The 18,074-nt window shown below is 45.9% G+C and overlaps 1 protein-coding gene across 2 annotated transcripts in view; it reads left to right on the plus strand.

Annotated features, from left to right (window-relative positions):
- Nucleotides 1-1,691: 1,691 nt before the first annotated feature.
- The window catches only part of LOC144668778 (EVI5-like protein), a 73,461-nt gene continuing 57,078 nt past the window's right edge, over nucleotides 1,692-18,074 (plus strand). For both annotated transcript variants that reach the window (XR_013573556.1, XM_078531109.1), the window contains exons 1-3: nucleotides 1,692-1,911; nucleotides 5,969-6,043; nucleotides 8,070-8,195. Coding sequence is in view for 1 of the 2 variants with exons in the window: in XM_078531109.1 (XP_078387235.1) it covers nucleotides 1,759-1,911; nucleotides 5,969-6,043; nucleotides 8,070-8,195 (354 nt within the window). In the remaining variant the exon portion in view is untranslated. The remainder of the gene's footprint in view (nucleotides 1,912-5,968; nucleotides 6,044-8,069; nucleotides 8,196-18,074) is intronic.

Below are 18,074 nucleotides of genomic sequence, written 5' to 3' on the forward strand. Positions count from 1 at the left end.
GCATAGAAACTGATTGTTACCCTGAAAATGTCTCATCAATGGGCAACATCACATGACCTAAACTTCTTTAGCCTTTGGAAAGTTTTAATGTTACATTCCTGAACTCCAAGGGCAGTCTGCTATTAACATCCAACCTGTCAACATCAAAGCAGGACTCCAGGCTGACAACAAAGCCTGTCTCAAGTCAAAACCTTGTTCTCTGGAAGATTCCTGCCATTGCCTGTAGAGTGGACCAAGTCTCTGGATACCAACCCCAACTTGCTGCGTCAGCACCAACTTTAAAGGAATTCTGCAACTCCTGCTTTCAGCTAGCTAAACCCACCTGAACTTTAACTCCTAAGGTGAAGGAACCCTCAGTGGACTCTGACATTCTGGACTCTTGACATTCATGTGAATTAATATCCACATCTTTGTTTTTTTTGTTTTAAGTTATTCCTAATTGTAAAACTCTTTTCTTTCCTATCTCCTGTGTATGCAGTTGCGACAATCTCCCCTGTGTTTGAATGCATGAATAAACAATACTTCTGATTTAACCCTAAAGAGAGTTTGCTGCGAGTCACTTTTAAATTAACTTCACAAACAGAAGTCTGGGGAAACACGCCAAAGCCTATTTCAAAAATTAAAACACCTCTGCTTAGGACATAGGGCGAGAAAAATAAAGGAGTTTAATTTCCCCACTCTCCCTTGCCCTAACAACAGTATTATGGTGTGTGAGAGAGGGGATAGACTTGAGATGAAATAACTCTTATTCCTAATGCACCCAAGAGGGTGGTGGGGTGAGTCGGGATGGGAAGGGTTTGGAGTAAAGTGTTACAGTGAGTTTGAGAACCATCAGACTGTGTAACAGTGAGGGATACAGTTTCAATTCTTACCAACTCTGGAGTTATCAATCTTCGGTGGCCCCTGCTGTAAGAAAGTGCCAACCAGAGCTCGAGTATCATGCACAAGGGAAAGATGATGTTGTCATTGGGGTACTCAGGACTGCAGTGAAAGATTCTTGAGCAAGTTACTAACCTGACTGTTGCCTGCGGATGCTCATGCTCCAAAGTTCCCCCACCACGCCGATAATAGAAAGACTTAATGAGCTTCAGTTCAAAACGTCACTTCATTTTATTTCTGGTTGAAGGTCAAATCTAGAAAGTGTAGAGGTGATCTTGCCAGGTTAGTAAGGTGCTGAGCACTATGCGGGAGGGAAAAGCTGGAGGGGTTAATGAGCACATGCTATTCTCCCACCCCGTGGGCAGCTCTGAAGGATTTTGCTGACTGCATGGTTGGTTGTGATTTGAACATTGTGTTCATATCTGATAAACAATATGTCATTCTCTGTAGGCCTTTCTTTTTGTCTTAATGGGTAATTACAGAATGGAAGGGTTCTGGGTTGGCATACTGAAGCCAATAGCAATAACCCTTTCTCTGGATACTGATGCTGTAGCTGTCCTCAGTGGCTCTAAGCTAAGGAGGGGAAAATGGTCAGGTCTTCTCCTTAAAGCTGTCCAGTAACCTCTGCTGGAGTTGCTCAATGTGGTTGATTTGCTCGGTGTTTGGGCTTCTGTGTAGAGTAGTTACTTGGGCAAAGGGCTGCAGGGTTTCGCTGCACAGGAAACATTAGCCCAGTGCCTTTTCAGGTGGTAGAAGGGAAATTGGATAAGAGGGGGAAGAAATGAAAGAAATGTCTCTTCTTTTCAGGAGCTTATTCGGAAAGGAATTCCGCACCATTTCCGGGGGATTGTCTGGCAGTTACTATGCAATGCGACTGACATGCCGGTGAAAAATCAGTATTCAGAGTTGCTAAAGATGACCTCTCCCTGTGAGAAGTTGATCCGGAGAGACATTGCTCGCACGTACCCAGAGCATGAATTCTTTAAAGGACAAGACAGTCTCGGACAAGAGGTGCTGTTCAATGTCATGAAGGTGAGAGATGAGACTTAACTCCAACCCAGTTATGATTTCCTCATCCCTTTGCTGAAGACTTGTTTACTCCAACCTTGATTATTCCTATTCTCCTCTGGCTGGCCTCTCAGTTTTAGCCCCCTGTAAACTTAAGCTCATCTAAAGCTCTGCCCATATCTGAATTCACATCAAGTCTCATTCATCCATCACCCCAGTGGTCACCGACTTAAATCGTCTCATGGGTCCAGCAGCACCCCAAATTTAAAATTCTCATCTTATGTTCCAACCCCTTAATGGCCTCGCTCCTCCCTATCTCCATATCCTCCTCCAGCCCCAACAACCCTTTGAGAGCTGTGCACTCCTTCAATTCAGGCTCTTGTCCATCCTCCACTTCCTCCATCTCACAACTGTTGTCTGTGTCTTCAGTTGTCTTGGCCCTAAGCTCTGGAATTCCCTCCCTAAACCCCTCTGGTTCTCCGATCTCTCCTGGGTTTACTATATAGATGCAAGCTTTTGAAGGCAAGTTGCTGGGTTATGGAAACATTTTGTTGGGGAGTCCAGTGTCTTGTAAATTATTCATGTTGGATTGATTGAATTTCTAAAAGTACACCTCACAACGAGCAGGCATGCACACCCTGAAGCCTGTTTCCAGGTACAGCAGCTGCTTGGCCTGGATGTTGAGTGAAGCTTCACTTTGTGACCTTTGTAACTTCCCCAGTTACAACATTTTGGCCAAAAAGGATGTGTGGTTTAGATTTGCTCTATAAATTCACCAAGAGAATCTCTCCCGTGGTGAAACAGTAATAGAGTAAATGGGAGCAGAAGTTGTGAAGGGACATTGATTGATTAAGGAAGTGGGGAAAATCTGTGGCAGATGGAGTTCAGTGTGGGGTGGGTGCGAGGTCATCCACTTTGGACCTGAAAAAGTTAAATCGGATTATTTACTAAAGGCGAGAAACTGGGAACTGTGGAGGATTATTTCCTCTGGTGGGGGACTCTGGAACAAGGGCCCACAACTTTAAGATTAGAGTTGGGCCACTAGGAGTGATATAAAACAGTGCTGGAAATACTCAGCAGGTCAGGTAGCATCTGTGGAGGGAGAAACAGGTAACATTTTAGATTGATGACCTTTCACAAGAACTGGCTCAGAAAGGCCATCAACCTGAAATATTAACTTGATTTCTCTCTCCACAGATGCTGCCGGACCTGCTGAGCATTTTCTGTTCATAATTCAGATTTCCAGCATCTGCAGCATTTTGCATTCAGGGGTGATATCAGGAAGGCCTTGTTCACACACAATGGTGGAAATCTGGAACATTCTCCCCCAAAAAGCTGTTGAGGCCACTGTGGCTATTCAGAACTGAGATTGATAGATTTTTGTCAGGTAAGGTTCGTGTTTGGAACAAAGGTGGATAAATGAAGTTAAGACACAGATCCGATTAGAACCACATCAGTCCTAATTCAGACAGGTCTGCAATTTCTCAGGATATCCTACTTTTTAAAAAAAGTCACAAGACTTTGCATTCCTCAATTCGATCCCAACCTGAAATAACGGATACTGGAAAGTGAACTACATTTCCCAACACTGAAGAGGCCATCACTGACACCCCCTCAATGTTGTCTTGCCTCTGTGTGCAAGGAACATCTACCTTTCTGTTAGATAGCTCCCTAAAGGCTGCTCTAAAATGGTAACTTATCATATGGGGACTCATGCTTACACCGTGGGCTACAAAGGGTTATGTGCTATGCCACGGCATGTAAATGAAGTTCTAATTATATTAAGATGCACTGATGAAGGGCATTGTTTAATTAAGTACTTAGAACACTTATAAAGAGAGACTGCTGGGACACTTGGTTGGTTGTGTAAGGGGGATGAAAGTATCCCTACGGAGTCTCACTTGGGTTCGGAGCTGTACTCCAGACATAACAGGAATGAGTGACAATGCCAAGTAACGTGTTAAAACAACAATTTTATTGAATAATGAATGATTATTGAATAATGAAAATTAAGATAATGATAGTGATATAACAATTATAATTGATTTTAAAAAAAAGTAAAAATAAAGATAACTTTATTGAAAGGAGAAAGCACTTTATATATTAAAAGGAAGAAAGGCAACTCTAATAATACTATATTACAGGCATATATATTATTTATATATTATATATATTTATTATTTTACAAATGTTAACCTCAAACTGGTCTGCTTACAACAACTCCCCAGAATGGATAACTGCAAATTAGTCTGTCCCACGACAGGAACCTAATTCGATAAAATTCCCTTTGGTTCATACATCTCAAAGTCTCCAAATAACCTCACAGTGGATGGGTACTGCAGTCAGTCACTCTGTTCCTGGCCATTCCCCCAGCAGCCTCCAGTGGTTGACTATCCCACTCTGGCTGCAGCACTGAATCCTGGAAGCAGCGTCCCTTTTAAGCCAGATTTCTTGCTCCACTCCAGTCTTTCGCGACCTTGTTCAGATCTTCTCAAAACAGGCCTGGTAAACACATGTTCTTATCAATTCTCCTCACAGGCACTGCAGGCTCTCAACAAATTTGCCTATTCAAGTTGTTTACACATCCTTTGAACTGCCATCAGTCAGGCTGCATGTCCATCAATCAAACTTCATCTCCTGATTCCACACCATAGTTGACCGCCCCATGTAAGCCTAATCATTGTCCTGGTTGTAGTTCAAGGATCATCGAATACAGTAAGTAAAGGGACTTCTGATGAATAAAAAAATAACTTTTTCCCCATTAGATTACTAAAATAACAGAGTCGTAAACCGAACAAGAGCTGTGGATGGCCCAACATGGAAAACAAGGTCTTGGGAAAACACGTCCCTACTGATTTGTGCTTTGATTAACTAATCAATAATAATCACAGCTAGGTTTAGATCAATGTCTCCAAAGTAAGATTCAATACAAAATAACTTTAAATATTCAACCTAGACTTAAAATCAAGAGCAAAGCAGAAATAAAATGCAAAAATACAAAATTGCAACAATTAGTGGCTGCTGTCCTCAGGCCTACAGTAGATAGGAAGCAGACGGATGGAATGCTGCATTCTGTAAATAAACCTATTATCAAGAAAAGTATTAGTGTCTAGCCTCGTACTTCTTCAAGTGGCTTGGGATTGGAATAATACAGCACATCTTTAAATTATCGACTCAGTGCTGGGAAATGGAATGATGGATACGGGGAAGTGAATTCGATGTTGGGATCTCATTGAGGGCTGCAATGTCATTTCAAATTAAACAAATTTCACCCTTAGAGTAAACACTAGACAAACAAGACTAGAGTCATTTAATTTGCAGCAGAGAAAGCAGCTGTTCACCAATTCTTGAACTTGAGCCGTTCAAGCCATAATTCATTTCACTTTTACTTCCCCGTGTACTTTTATACTCGATTTGAATTACATCGACAACACCAAATAGAGAAGTTAGCACTGAAAGAAGTCGAATTCAATGAATTTGAATCAAAAGCAGTAAATTTAAGCTTAAAAGCTGGTGTGTGTAACTCTTACCTGTGCACCCTCACGGGTTGACGGTATTCCAGAAAATATACAATGGTTAATGTACCCAAGGAACTCAGTGTACCAAGGGATGGCCTTTTCCCTAGATTCTGTCACGTGTGACTGAGCAGCCTGACTGACATGTTACATACTGCGACAATGGGCTATGGGCAATGGAGGTATGTCTGACTCATTATCACTTTATTATTAGCACACGGATAATAGTCACATTGACAATTGTCAAGGAATAACCCATGGAGGGTTTTGCATCGTCATAACCTGCAAGGTGAAAACTTAACATTTACTAAGCTGTACTCTTAAGATCCATTATAGTGCAATCTCGTTCATGTATACCAGGTAGTGCAAATAATTGAACAAGACCTTGGATAGGTTGGTTCTATAGGCCCTTGTTAGTTTGACAGACAGAGCTTCCAATATTCCCATTATTGTTAAGCAGCAATATAACTGTCTATTAACCATCACAGTGCTGCTGAGTCACCATGTGGTGTAAGTATCTGAATTTTCTCCCAGGTTTGAGACTGCATTCAGTTGCTTTGTTACAGGCATACTCTCTAGTTGACCGTGAAGTTGGATATTGCCAAGGAAGTGCATTCATTGTGGGGCTGCTCCTCATGCAGGTTAGTGTGAATAATTTCTCCAGTGATGTACCAGGGTCAGCAATTCCTGCTGAACATTGTAATGGTATGGCGCTTGTGTCTAAGTATCTTAGTGTAAGGTCTCGACCCTTTCCCTGGTGTTTCAAGGATCAGCTTTGTTAGAGCAATCTTTTATTTCAGATATTTGATCCATATGGATTTCAGCAAAGCCTTTGACAAGGTCCCACATGGGAGACTTATAAAGAAGGCAAATGTGCATGGGATACAGGGTAATTTGATAAGGTGGATTCAAAATTGGCTTAGTTGCAGGAGACAGAGTGTGATGAGAGAAGGATGCTTTAGTGACTGGAAGCCAGTGTCCAGTGGCGTACCACAGGGATCTGTGCTCACCCTATTATTTGTCATTTATATAAATGACATAGATGACTATGTGGGAGGTAGGATTAGTAGGTTTGCGGATAACACAAAGATTGGCCGGGTGGTTAACGTTGAGGTTGAGTGTCTTGGGCTACAGGAAGATACAGATGGGATGGTCAAATGGGCAGGTAAGTGGCAGATGGAATTTAACCCTGAAAAGTGTGAGGTGATACACTTTGGAAGGAGTAATTTGACAAGGAAGTATTCAATGAACGGCATGACACTAGGAAGTTCTGAGGAACAAAGGGACCTTGCCGTGTGTGTCCATAGATCTCTGAAGGCAGAGGGGCATGTTAGTGGGGTGGTGAAAAAGGTATATGGGACACCTGCCTTTATCAATTGAGGCATAGATTACAAAAGTAAGGAGGTCATGTTGGAGTTGTATAGAACCTTGGTGAGGCCACAGCTGGAGTGCTGTGTGCAGTTCTGGTCGCCACATTATAGGAAGGATGTGATTTCACTGGAGGGGGTACAGAGGTGATTCACCAGGATGTTGCCTGGGATGAAACATTTAAGTTATGAAGAGAGGTTGGATAGACTTGGGTTGTTTTCATTGTAACAGAGAAGACTGAGGGGTGACCTGATCGAGGTGTATAAGATTATGAGAGGCATGGACAGGGTGGATAGGGAGCAGCTGTTCCCCTTAGTTGAAGGGTCAGTTACGAGGGGACATAAGTTCAAGGTGAGGGGCAGGAGGTTTGGGGGGATGTGAGGAAAAATTTTTTACCCAGAGGGTGGTGACGGTCTGGAATGCACTGCCTGGGAGGGTGGTGGAGGTGGGTTGCCTCACATCCTTTAAAAAGTACCTGGATGAGCACTTGGCATGTCATAACATTCATGGCTATGGGCCAAGTGCTGGTAAATGCGATTAGGTAGAAAGGTCAGGTGTTTCTCATGTGTTGGTGCAGACTCGATGGGCCGAAGGGTCTTTTCTGCTCTGTGATTCACATAACCAGGTGTTCTGCACACAGGATGGAACTTGCTTTGTGCAGTATTAACCCAGTGAACAGGCCTTGACTGATGCTCCTGTATGAAAGCAGTGTGTAGAGTGTGTAATCCATCTAGCCCATTGAGATTAAACAAACAATCAGAAACTTGCCAGGTAGTCAGCCTAATTTTAGGGCATTATTATTCACAGCAGGCATCCTGTGAAAGATGCTGCCTGAACTACACCATCATAAAACTGAAATGCTGTCAAAGAGTAGTCGAATATTTATTCATTGACATTGTCAGGATGTAACAACCAGTTTTATGTGGATCTTTTAAAAATCTCATTCTAGGAGCCCTGTGAGTGCTCCAGGTGTTTATTCTGTTAAATGTTATAGCAATCTTGTAGACCTAGTAATCCCATTTCAAATAGAGTAACAGAATAGCCTCAGGGGAAGAATTTAAAACCCACATTTTATTCTCGCCATAACTATTTCCCACAGCTCTTCCAAGGGATTGTGTAAAGAGCTGGAAGCTTCTTTTACACCTTCTGTATTTGCTTCTTTGACAATGAAATCTTCCTCAATAATCGCTGCTCTTTAGCCAATAGCCTTATGGTTTAATTTGAGCCTGTGCAGAAATGAAATTGTTTGCACGTTTTCCCGGTGCCTCACCTGCAGCAAATTTCTCTTTCCTTTTATAGATGCCCGAGGAAGAAGCCTTTTGTGTGTTTGTGCGTTTGATGCAAGAATATCGATTGCGGGAGCTCTTCAAACCCAGTATGGCAGAGCTGGGACTCTGCATCTACCAGTTTGAGTACTTAATACAGGTAACCAGCTGATTCCTACAAAGCCAGGCGTTGCATTCGAGAGAATTGAGAGAGAAACACTTGGAGTAAACTGAGCAATCCTTGCTCACTCACAAAAGCTTGGAGGTATTTTTCAAGTAGCATTTTAAAGGAGGAAAGCCAAGTTCAGAAGCAGCGAAGTGTAAAGAGGGAATTCCAGAACTTGGAGCTGAGGCAACTGAAGGTCTGGCCACCAACGGCAGAGCATTAAAATCAGGAACGCACAAGGGAATTAGATGAAGACAGATATCTGAGGACTGTGGGGTTGGAAGACATTGCAGAGGTAGAGAGGGACGAGACCACGAAGGGTGAGAATTTTACAGTCAAGGTTCAGGTCAGCGAGGACAGGGGTGATAGGGAAACGGGACTTGGCGTGAGTTGAGAGGCAGGCAGCAGAATTTTAGATGACCTCAAGTTTACGGTGGGTGGAACGTGGGAGAGCAGCCAGGAGTGGGTTGGGATAGTCAATTCTAGAGTTAGTGAAGGCATCAATGAGGCTTTCCAAAGCAGATGAGCTGAGTTGGGGGTGAAGTCGGGCAATGTTGCAGAGGTGGAGATAGGTGGTCTTAGTGATGCAGGAATGAGAGGCTGGAAGTTCACTGCATGTGACACCAAAGCTGTGAACAAGACTGGCTTATTCTGAGACTGTTGCCAGGGTGAGGGATGGAGTTTGGAGCATGGACCAGAAACAATGGCTTCAGTCTTGCCAATGTTTAGTAGGAGGAAATAATGAATAATGAATGCCTGGAAGTGATTGCAAGCTATGTTAGAAATCTGAACTCCTAAATGAGATTAGATGTAAAATTACTGTAATGCGGTGCACCACAGAATGGATGTACGGGGCAATTGACTTCTGTTTTCTTCCTAACAAATTTATCCTTTCAAGCCCGCAGCAGGGTAGGATTACAAGACTGAATTGATAACTCCCAGTTATTTACAAGAGCCATAGAGTCAATTTATGGCACAGGAGGAGTTAATTTGGCCCATCTAGTCTATGCTGACTGTCCGTGGAGCACTCAGTCCCATTCCCCCGCTCTATTCCCCAAACCCTGCAAGTTTTTTTCCTTCAAATGCTCGTCCAATTTCCTTTTTGAAATAGTTCATTGTCCCTGTTTTAACCACACTTGTGAGCAGAGTTTTCTAGGTCATGACCACTCACTGTGTACAAAAGCTCTTCCTCTCGTTTCCCCGCATATCTTAGCCAAAACCTTAAACCTGTGCCCCCTAGTCCTTGCACTATCAGCTAATAAGGATCAGTTTTTTCTGACCTTAAGACACTTTTTATCCAATTAGACACTGACCCTCTTATTCCATGCATCACAATTTTGTTAACCAGTCTTTTATCTGGTACTTTTGTCAAAGGTTTTCTTAAAACCCATATAGCTGACAAACCATTGCATTCCCTTCATCAACCATCTCTGTTACTTCAAAGAATTCCGTTAGTTTGTCGAGCACAATCTGCCTTTTGCAAATCTGTGCTGGAACTTAATTAACCCAAACATCTCCAAGTGCCTTCAGTCACTAAAACCCTCCTCATAACTGATGTTGAATTGACTGGCCTGCAGTTGTCAGGACTGACCTTGCCTTTCTCCACTAAGGGTGTCACATTTGCCACACTCCAATTCTCTGGCACCTCACCCATATTAAGGGATGATTGGAAAATTATGGCAAGCCCTTTCTCTATCTCCACCTCCACTTCCTTTAGCAACCTGGGGTGCAAGCCGTCCAGATCAGATGACTTATCGACTCAAAATGTAGTCAGCCTATGCGATACCTCCTGTCTCTCAATTTTCACCCCATTCGTTACCTCTACCAATATTTTGTCAGCTTCCTCTTCTTTCATAAACACTAATGCAAAGTACTCATTAAGTATTCTAGCCTTACCCTGTGCCTCTGAGCATACATCACCCTTAGTGCCTTTCGGACCCACTCCATCTCCTACCCGGTGACTATTTATGTGCTACTGGAAGATTTTTGGGTTCCCTTTTACGTTGACTGCCATTCTGTTCTCATACTCTCTCTTTGTCAGTCATATTTTCCTCTTCACTTCCCCTTAACCTATTGTATTTGATCTGTTTCTTGCTTGAAGAATTCACTTGACATGCATCATACACCCTCCTTCCTTTTTTGTTTCTTCGTTTTCTCTATATCTCTTGTCTTCCGAGGAGCCTGGGTTTTGGTTCCTGTGCCTTTCCCTCCTGTTGGAATGTACAAAGTCTGTGCCTGAAGCATCTCTTGCTGAAAGATCACCCATCGTTCTGTTACAGTTCTTTCTGTCTTTCTTTGGTTCCATTTTGCCTTGGCTGAATCCCTTCTGATCCCATTGAAAATAGCCTCTTTCAATTTAGATGTTCTACCTTACATTGCTTCTTGGTCTTTTGCATTACTAGTCTAAATCTTACGATATGATGATCACTCTTGCTCAAGTGTTCCCCCAGAGACATTTAGTCCACTTGGCCTGCCTCGTTTCCCAGCACCAGATTTTTTTAAAAAAATTAATTCACGGGATGTGGGCTTCGCTAGCTGGGCCAGCATTTATTGCCTATCCCTAGTTGCCCTTGAGAAGGTGGTAGTGAGCTGCCTTCTTGAACTGCTGCAGTCCATGTGGTGTAAGTACACCCACAGTGCTGTTAGGGAGGGAGTTCCAGGATTTTGTCCCAGCGACAGTGAAGGAACGGCGATATATTTCCAAGTCAGGATAGTGAGTGACTTGGAGGGGAACTTCCAGGTGATGGTGTTCCCATCTATCTGCTGCCCTTGTCCTTCTAGACGGCAGTGATTGTGAGCTTGGAAGGTACTGTCTAAGGAGCCTTGGTGAATTCCTGCAGTGTATCTTGTAGATGGTACGCAGTGGCGCTACTGTGTGTCGTGGTGGACGGAGTGAATGTTTGTGGATATGGTGCCAATCAAGCAGGATGCTTTGTCCTGGATGGTGTCAAGCTTCTCGAGTGTTTTGCAGCTTGCACTCATCCAGGCAAGTGGGGAGTATTCCATCACACTCCTGACTTGTGCCCTGTGGATGGTGAACAGGCTTTGAGGAGTCATGAGGTGAGTTACTCACTGCAGGATTCCTAGCCTCTAACCTGCTCTTGTAGCCACAGTATTTATATGGCTAGAACAGTTCAGTTTCTGGTCAATGGTAACCCCCCCAGGATGTTGAAATTGGGGGATTCAGTGATGGTAATGCCATTGAACATCAAGGGGCGATGGTTAGACTCTCTCTCGTTGGAGATGGTCATTTCCTGGCACTTGTGTGGCACAAATGTTACTTGCCACTTGTCAACCCAAGCCTGGATATTGTTCAGGTCTTGCTGCATTTGGACATGGAGTGCTTCAGTATCTGAGGAGTCACGAATGGTGCTGAACATTGTGCAATCTTCAGCGAATATCCCCACTTCTGATCTTATGATGGAAGGAAGATCATTGATAAAGTAGCTGAACATGGTTGGGCTGAGGACACTACCCTGAGGAACTCCTGCAGTGATGTCCTGGAGCTGAGATGATTGACCTCCAACAACCTCAACCATCTTCCTTTATGCTAGGTATGACTCCAACCAGTGGAGAGTTTTCCCCTGATTCCCACTGACTCGAGTTTTGCTAGTGCTCCTTGATGCCACACTCGGTCAAATGTGGCCTTGATGTCAAGGGCAGTCACTCTCACCTCACCTCGGGAGTTCAGCTCTTTTGTCCATGTTTGAACCAAGGCTGTAATGAGGTCAGGAGCTGAGTGGTGTCAGTGAGCAGGTTATTGTTAAACAAGTGCCGCTTGATTGCACTTTTGATGACCCCTTTCATTACTTTACTGATGATGGAGAGTAGACTGATGGGGCGATAATTGGCCGGGTTGGCTTTGTCCTGCTTTTTGTGTACAGGCCATACCTGGGCAATTTTCCACATAGCCGGTTAGATGCCGGTGTTGTAGCTGTACTGGAAAAGCTTGGCTAGGGGTGCGGCAAGTTCTGGAGCACACGTCTTCAGTACTATTGCTGAAATATTGTCAGGGCCCATAGTCTTTGCAGTATCCAGTGCCTTCAGCCATTTCTTGATATCATATGGAGTGATTCAAATTGGCTGAACACTGGCATCTGTGATGCTGGGGACCTCTGGAGGAGGCCGAGATGGACCATCCACTCGGCAGTTCTGGCTGACGGCCACAAGCTTATCTTTTGCACTGGTGTGACTGAGGTCCCCCATCATTGAGGATGGGATATTTGTGGAGCTGCTGCCTCCAGTGAGTTGTTTAATTGTCCCCCATCATTCTGGTTGTGGCAGGCCTGCAGAGCTTAGATCTGTTGGTTATGGGATCATTTAGCTATCACTTGCTGCTTGGCATGCAGGTAGTCCTGTGTTATAGCTTCACCAGGTCAACACCTCATTTTTAGGTCTGCCTGTTGCTGCTCCTGGCATGCCCTCCTGCACTCTTCATTGAATGATGTTCTTGATGGCAATGGTAGAGTGGGGGATATGTCAAGCAATGAGGTTATGGATTGTGGTTGAAGTACAATTCTGTTGCTGCTGATAGCCCACAGCCTCTCATGGATGCCCAGCTAGATCTGTTCGAAACCTATCCCATTTAGCACAGTGACAGTGCCACACAACATGATGGAGATGGGACGTCGACTGTGCAGTAGTCACTCCTACCGACACTGTCATGGACAGATGCATCTGCGGCAGGCAGGTTGGTGAGGATGAGATCAAGTATGTTTTTCCCTCTTGTTGGTTCCTTCACCACCTGCAGAAGACGCAGTCTAGCACCCATGTCCTTTAAGGCTTGGTCAGCCACACTTGGTAATGGAAATTGAATTCCCCCACCCAGAGTACATTCTGGCCCATGCCGCCCTCAGTGCTTCCTCCAAGTGGTGTTCAACTAAGCTAAGGGAGGGCGATGATTAGTGAATCAGATGGGTTTGATGGTCATCGTTAGACATTTTTATTGAATCCCGTATGCTGTGGCGGGATTCGAACTTGGGTCCCCAGAGCACTGACCTGGGTCTCCGGATTGTTAGTCCGACGACTATACCACTGCGCCATCGCCTCCCCTGCAACCATCCTGGTCAGGCCAAGAACATACTGGCCAAGGAAGTTCTCCTGTTCACATGTCAGAAATTCCTTCCCCTCTTTACCCTTTACTCCAGCATTATCCCAGTTGATATTTGGGTAATTGAAGCTCCCTAGTATCACTACACGATAGTTCATGTATATCTCTGTGATTTCCCTGCAGATTTAATCCTCTATCTCTCTCTCTTTTTGGGCGCCTTCAGAATAGCCCCAGTAGCGTGATCTGTACCCTTGTTGCTTCTCAACTTGAATCAAATCGGTTCTGCCCTTGCCCTGTGAAGGATATCCTTTCTTTCTAATTCTACAATGTCTTCCATAATCAGTACTGCCACTCCACCTCCCTTGTTTTCCTTCCCTGTCTTTCCTGAGCATTTTATATCCATGTATATTGAGTGCCCAGTCCTCAGCATTTTTGAGCCATGTTTCTCTTGTTGCCACTACATCATATTCCTACACGGCTGTTTGTGCTTGTAGCTCACCAACCTTATTCACCAAAATATCTCAACTTTGTGCATTTACATACATGCATCGCAAACCTGTCTTTGTATTCCTGCTTCATCGTGCTCTCCTAATAGGGAAATACCCCATTCTCTGGTACAGTCCAACACTCCATTTATGCACCTTATTCATCTTTTCTGTTTCTATACGCTGGTGCCCATCCACCTGCCAATTTAGTTTAAATCCTCCCCAACCACACGAGTGAACTTCCCATCAGGGCAATGGTCCCAGTCCTGTTGAGGTGCACCTGTCCCTTTTTGACTAGGTTCCTCCTGCCCCAGTACCGGTCCCAATGTCCCAAGCCGTCCCTCCTGCACCATGCTTCAAGCCACGTACTGATCCTCCCTATCTTCCTATCTCTACTGTCACCAGCGCCTGGCACTGGGAGCAATCCAGAGATTAATTCTGTGATGGTATCCTCAGGGTCATACTTTCCAACATCTTCCCTAGCTTCTGAAAATCTGACCATAGAACCTCAATATCTGCCCCCTCTATTTGGTGACACTGATATGTGCCACAACTTGTGACTCCCTCCCTTCCCTTTGCAGAGTGTTCTGTCTCCTCTCTGTGATGTACTTTTCCCTGGCACCAGGGAGACGGCACAGCATGTGGAACTCATGATGACGAAACCTGGTCTGTCCCCCTAACTATAGAATCTCCTATGACAACTGCATTTCTACACTTTGCTGTCCCTTGCCCTCTGGTGCCATGATCTGACTGCACCTCTTTAAGGTATCGTCACTCCCAGCAGTCTCCAATCCCAAGTCCCAGTTTGAGAGCGGCGCACACCCCGAAGTCTCCACTTCCTGCCTCTTCCTGATGGCCGCCCGTCTCCAGTCCTGATCTCTCACTGCCTGTGTCGTGATCACCTCCTGGAACGTATGATCCTGGGAATTCTCATCCTCCCTCATGCTCCGCAGTGACTGCAGCCCCTCAAGCTTGGAAAACCTGGGCTCGAGCTCAAGCAGCTGGAACTCCTCCTCCACCCGTGGCCCCCCCAAGAATCATGTCCTGAAGTTCCCACACCGCGCAGGGATTGTAAGCAGCAGCTCTCAGCTGCCCATCCATGACTGAAGAAAAAATCCTCGATTACCTCTTTTACAATCTATTGAGTAAAATGTTTAAGTCATTAACTTTAATGAATGCCTCTAGACCTGCTCTGTGCCAATGCTTGGATTATTATTGTGACTGTTGCACGCACCCCGATTGAAATTGGTCGTTTCCTGACTCCGAGTTTAAGGAAGTGCCTTGCTGTCCTGTGACGTCACTCCCCGCTGCTTTGTGGAATGCACCATGGCAGGTCCACACTCCCCCTTCGCTCAGTCTCTCGCGCACGTGGCCCCCTTGGCCGGGTCCACTTTGGTTAAACGAGCATTGGCTGCAGAAGCCAGCAGGATCACATGGTTACCCAATGGGGAGAGTAACCACTCAGCACCCAATCCTGGCAGGATTTAACACGTGGTCAGGTTGTTTTGAATTTTATCTAAAACAGGAAGGGGATGAAAGTTGAAGGTAGGCGTGTTGCGTGTACAGATCATTTTTTTGGGGGTAGGATTGCAGAGAGAGGCTTTAGATTTCTTACACCATGTAGGGTAACAGAACGCTTAATCTGGAGTTTTCTGTAGTGCACAGAGGGAGTTGCTTAAACTGTGATACCTGAATATGAATGAAACTAATTAAGACACTGAATTAAATGTTCAGAAGTGAACAGTGCAGCTAATGGAGTGCAGCCTGTTCTCTTGCCCTCTTGTACTTGTCTAATCAAAGTGAGTGCTTGATGGAGCTTTACGTCTTATTGGCCATGTGCCATAGTTGGCATCTGGATATTTCTGCTTCCTTTCAGTTTACCAGTGCAGAATAAAAGGCTTTAAATTGCTACGTTGTGGTGTAGCATGTCTGGGAGCAGTTACAGAACATTGTGACCTATTAGGCGTCTCTGTAATTAGCAATGCATGAAACTCTTCAGATTTTCACCACTAGCCTGAATCTGAAGTGATGTGCTGTGGAAATGCACTACAAAATGGATCATGTTCACAGGGACGCGATGTACAAGCCTCTAGATGAGGGGGGAAAAACGTGCCCAACATAACCCTTACTTACCTGGCAGGGGAGAGACCATGATCGTGGTTCTGCCAGGGCAAGGTCGTGAAGCAAATGCTATAACCAATCGAACCCCATACCATGGGGTATCAAACACCGTCTGAGTCACGGTGAAGGACAGCGAAGGAGGAGCACCTATGGATCGGGCCTTCTTCGCCAGGAGGATCCTGTTGAAGGCGTGTGGATTTGAAGCTGCGGAGATCTACTCCCTGCAGCACTTCCCCAGCGCTGGATATTTCGACGTGAGCTTCAGGAATGTTGCTGCCTGCGTCAAGTTCCTGAAGGTGTTTGAGGAGAAGAGAGACCAGCCGGAGATGAAGATCCTGACGGTGGAGCCGCTCTTTGCTCTGCCGTTGCAACGGGACCGATTCGTGACGGTGCATCTCTACAACCCCCACGTCCCTGTCATCGACGTGCTCACCTTCCTCACCAGGTACTTCGACAAGGTGGGGAGCTGCACCGAGGTTAGAGACGATTTGGGGATCTGGACAGGCAAACGCCAGTTTAAGGTCACGCTCAAGACCGATGGTCAGGGAGCCACCTTCCACCCTCCTTCCAGATTTGCTATCGGGGGAAGCCGTGGTTACCTTGTCTACGCTGGGCAACCCAAACTTTGTTGCTCATGTGGCAAGTCTGCTCATGCAGCGGCCAACTGCAGCGCCTCCCTCTGCAAGAACTGCAAACAGGAAGGGCACCAGACAAAGGACTGCAAACAGGCCAAGTGCTGCAACCTGTGTGGCGAGGCAGCTCAACTCTACAGGACCTGCCCCAAATGCTGCCTCACTTATGCACGGGCAGCCAAAGCCAACGAGGGGGAAGCAGGGAAATGCTTCATGTCACCAGTACCAAGGACACTTGCAACACTCCAACCACCATGGCCCCCAGTGAGAACAACGGGACAAAGGAGGACACAGAGAGAGACAAGGTGGAGGAAAAGATTGAGGCAACAGACAGCCGATCAACAGCACTGCCCCCTGAACCTCCCACTCCTCAGGAGAGCGAATCAATGGAGGAGGAGGAAGCAGTGGAAAATCAGCAGGGGGAAGTAGCAGCTGGTCGGGAGGAAACGACTCTCGTTCCTCCGGCCTGGGTATTCTGCTGCGGGGAGGCAACTTCACCGTCTCCGAGGTTAAGGAGGTGGTGGGCGGGCGCCTCCTCGTAGCAGACGTCATGTACAAGAATGCTCCACTCCGGTTAATTAACGTGTACACCCCGGCACAAAAGGCCGAGCGGCTGGATGTTTTTCAGCAAGTCCCACTGCTGCTGGTGACCTCCAGGCCGGTCATTCTGGGCGGCGACTTCAACTGCATCATCGATGTGGCTGGACGATCCGGCAGGGCCGACAGCAGATTGGACGCTACGTCCAGATCCCTGATGGAAACAGTTAAGGATGCCAAGCTGCACAACGTCTTCAGCAACCCTGCAGACGGAGCGCAGCGTAGATACACCTGGTCGCGGCCAGACGGGTCCATCCGTTCCAGGATATATTTGCTGTTTGTGTCCCGAGCGTTCGCAGTCAGATCCACCGATGTCAAGCCAGTGTTCTTCTCTGACCACTGCCTCCTACTGGCTGGCTGTCACTTAAAGGAAGACCAGAGGGTGGGCAGGGGGGCATGGGAGCTAAACGTGCAACTGCTGACCCCAGAGAACATTGAGGAGCTCAAGAGGGTTTTCAAAGGTTGGAGAACCGTGAAACCCCTCTTTGAGTCCCTGACACACTGGTGGGAAGTGATCAAGGGAAACATCAAGAGGTTTTTCATCCTCAAAGGCACCCAGAAAGCTAGAAAGGAACAGAGGGAAATGTCTCGACTCCAGAAAAACATGCAGAATCTGCTCCGGCTGCAGTCGATGGGGGTCGATGTCAAGGAGGAACTCCAAGAGGTAAAGAGCCAGCAAGCCTCGCTCTTTGCCTCGGAGGCCTCCAAGATCATCTTCCGTTCCAGAGTCCGCTCCGTGGAGCAGGATGAGACGTGCTCACGTTTCTTCTTCCAAAAGGTACACAGAGAGAGCTCTGTGATCAGCAGCCTGAAGGAAGAAGACGGCTCAGTAAAGTCATCGCAGTCCGACATTTTGAGGATCAGCAAATCCTTTTATGCCAGATTGTATGACGTGAAGCCCACAGACAGCACGGCCTCCCAGTCCTTCCTGTCCTCTATCACGGAGGTCTTGGATCAGGAGAAGGCCTTTGACAGAATATCGCACACC

The sequence above is a fragment of the Cetorhinus maximus genome, chromosome 28, assembly GCF_964194155.1.
Source record: "Cetorhinus maximus chromosome 28, sCetMax3.hap1.1, whole genome shotgun sequence".
In the NCBI taxonomy this organism is placed as follows: domain Eukaryota; kingdom Metazoa; phylum Chordata; class Chondrichthyes; order Lamniformes; family Cetorhinidae; genus Cetorhinus; species Cetorhinus maximus.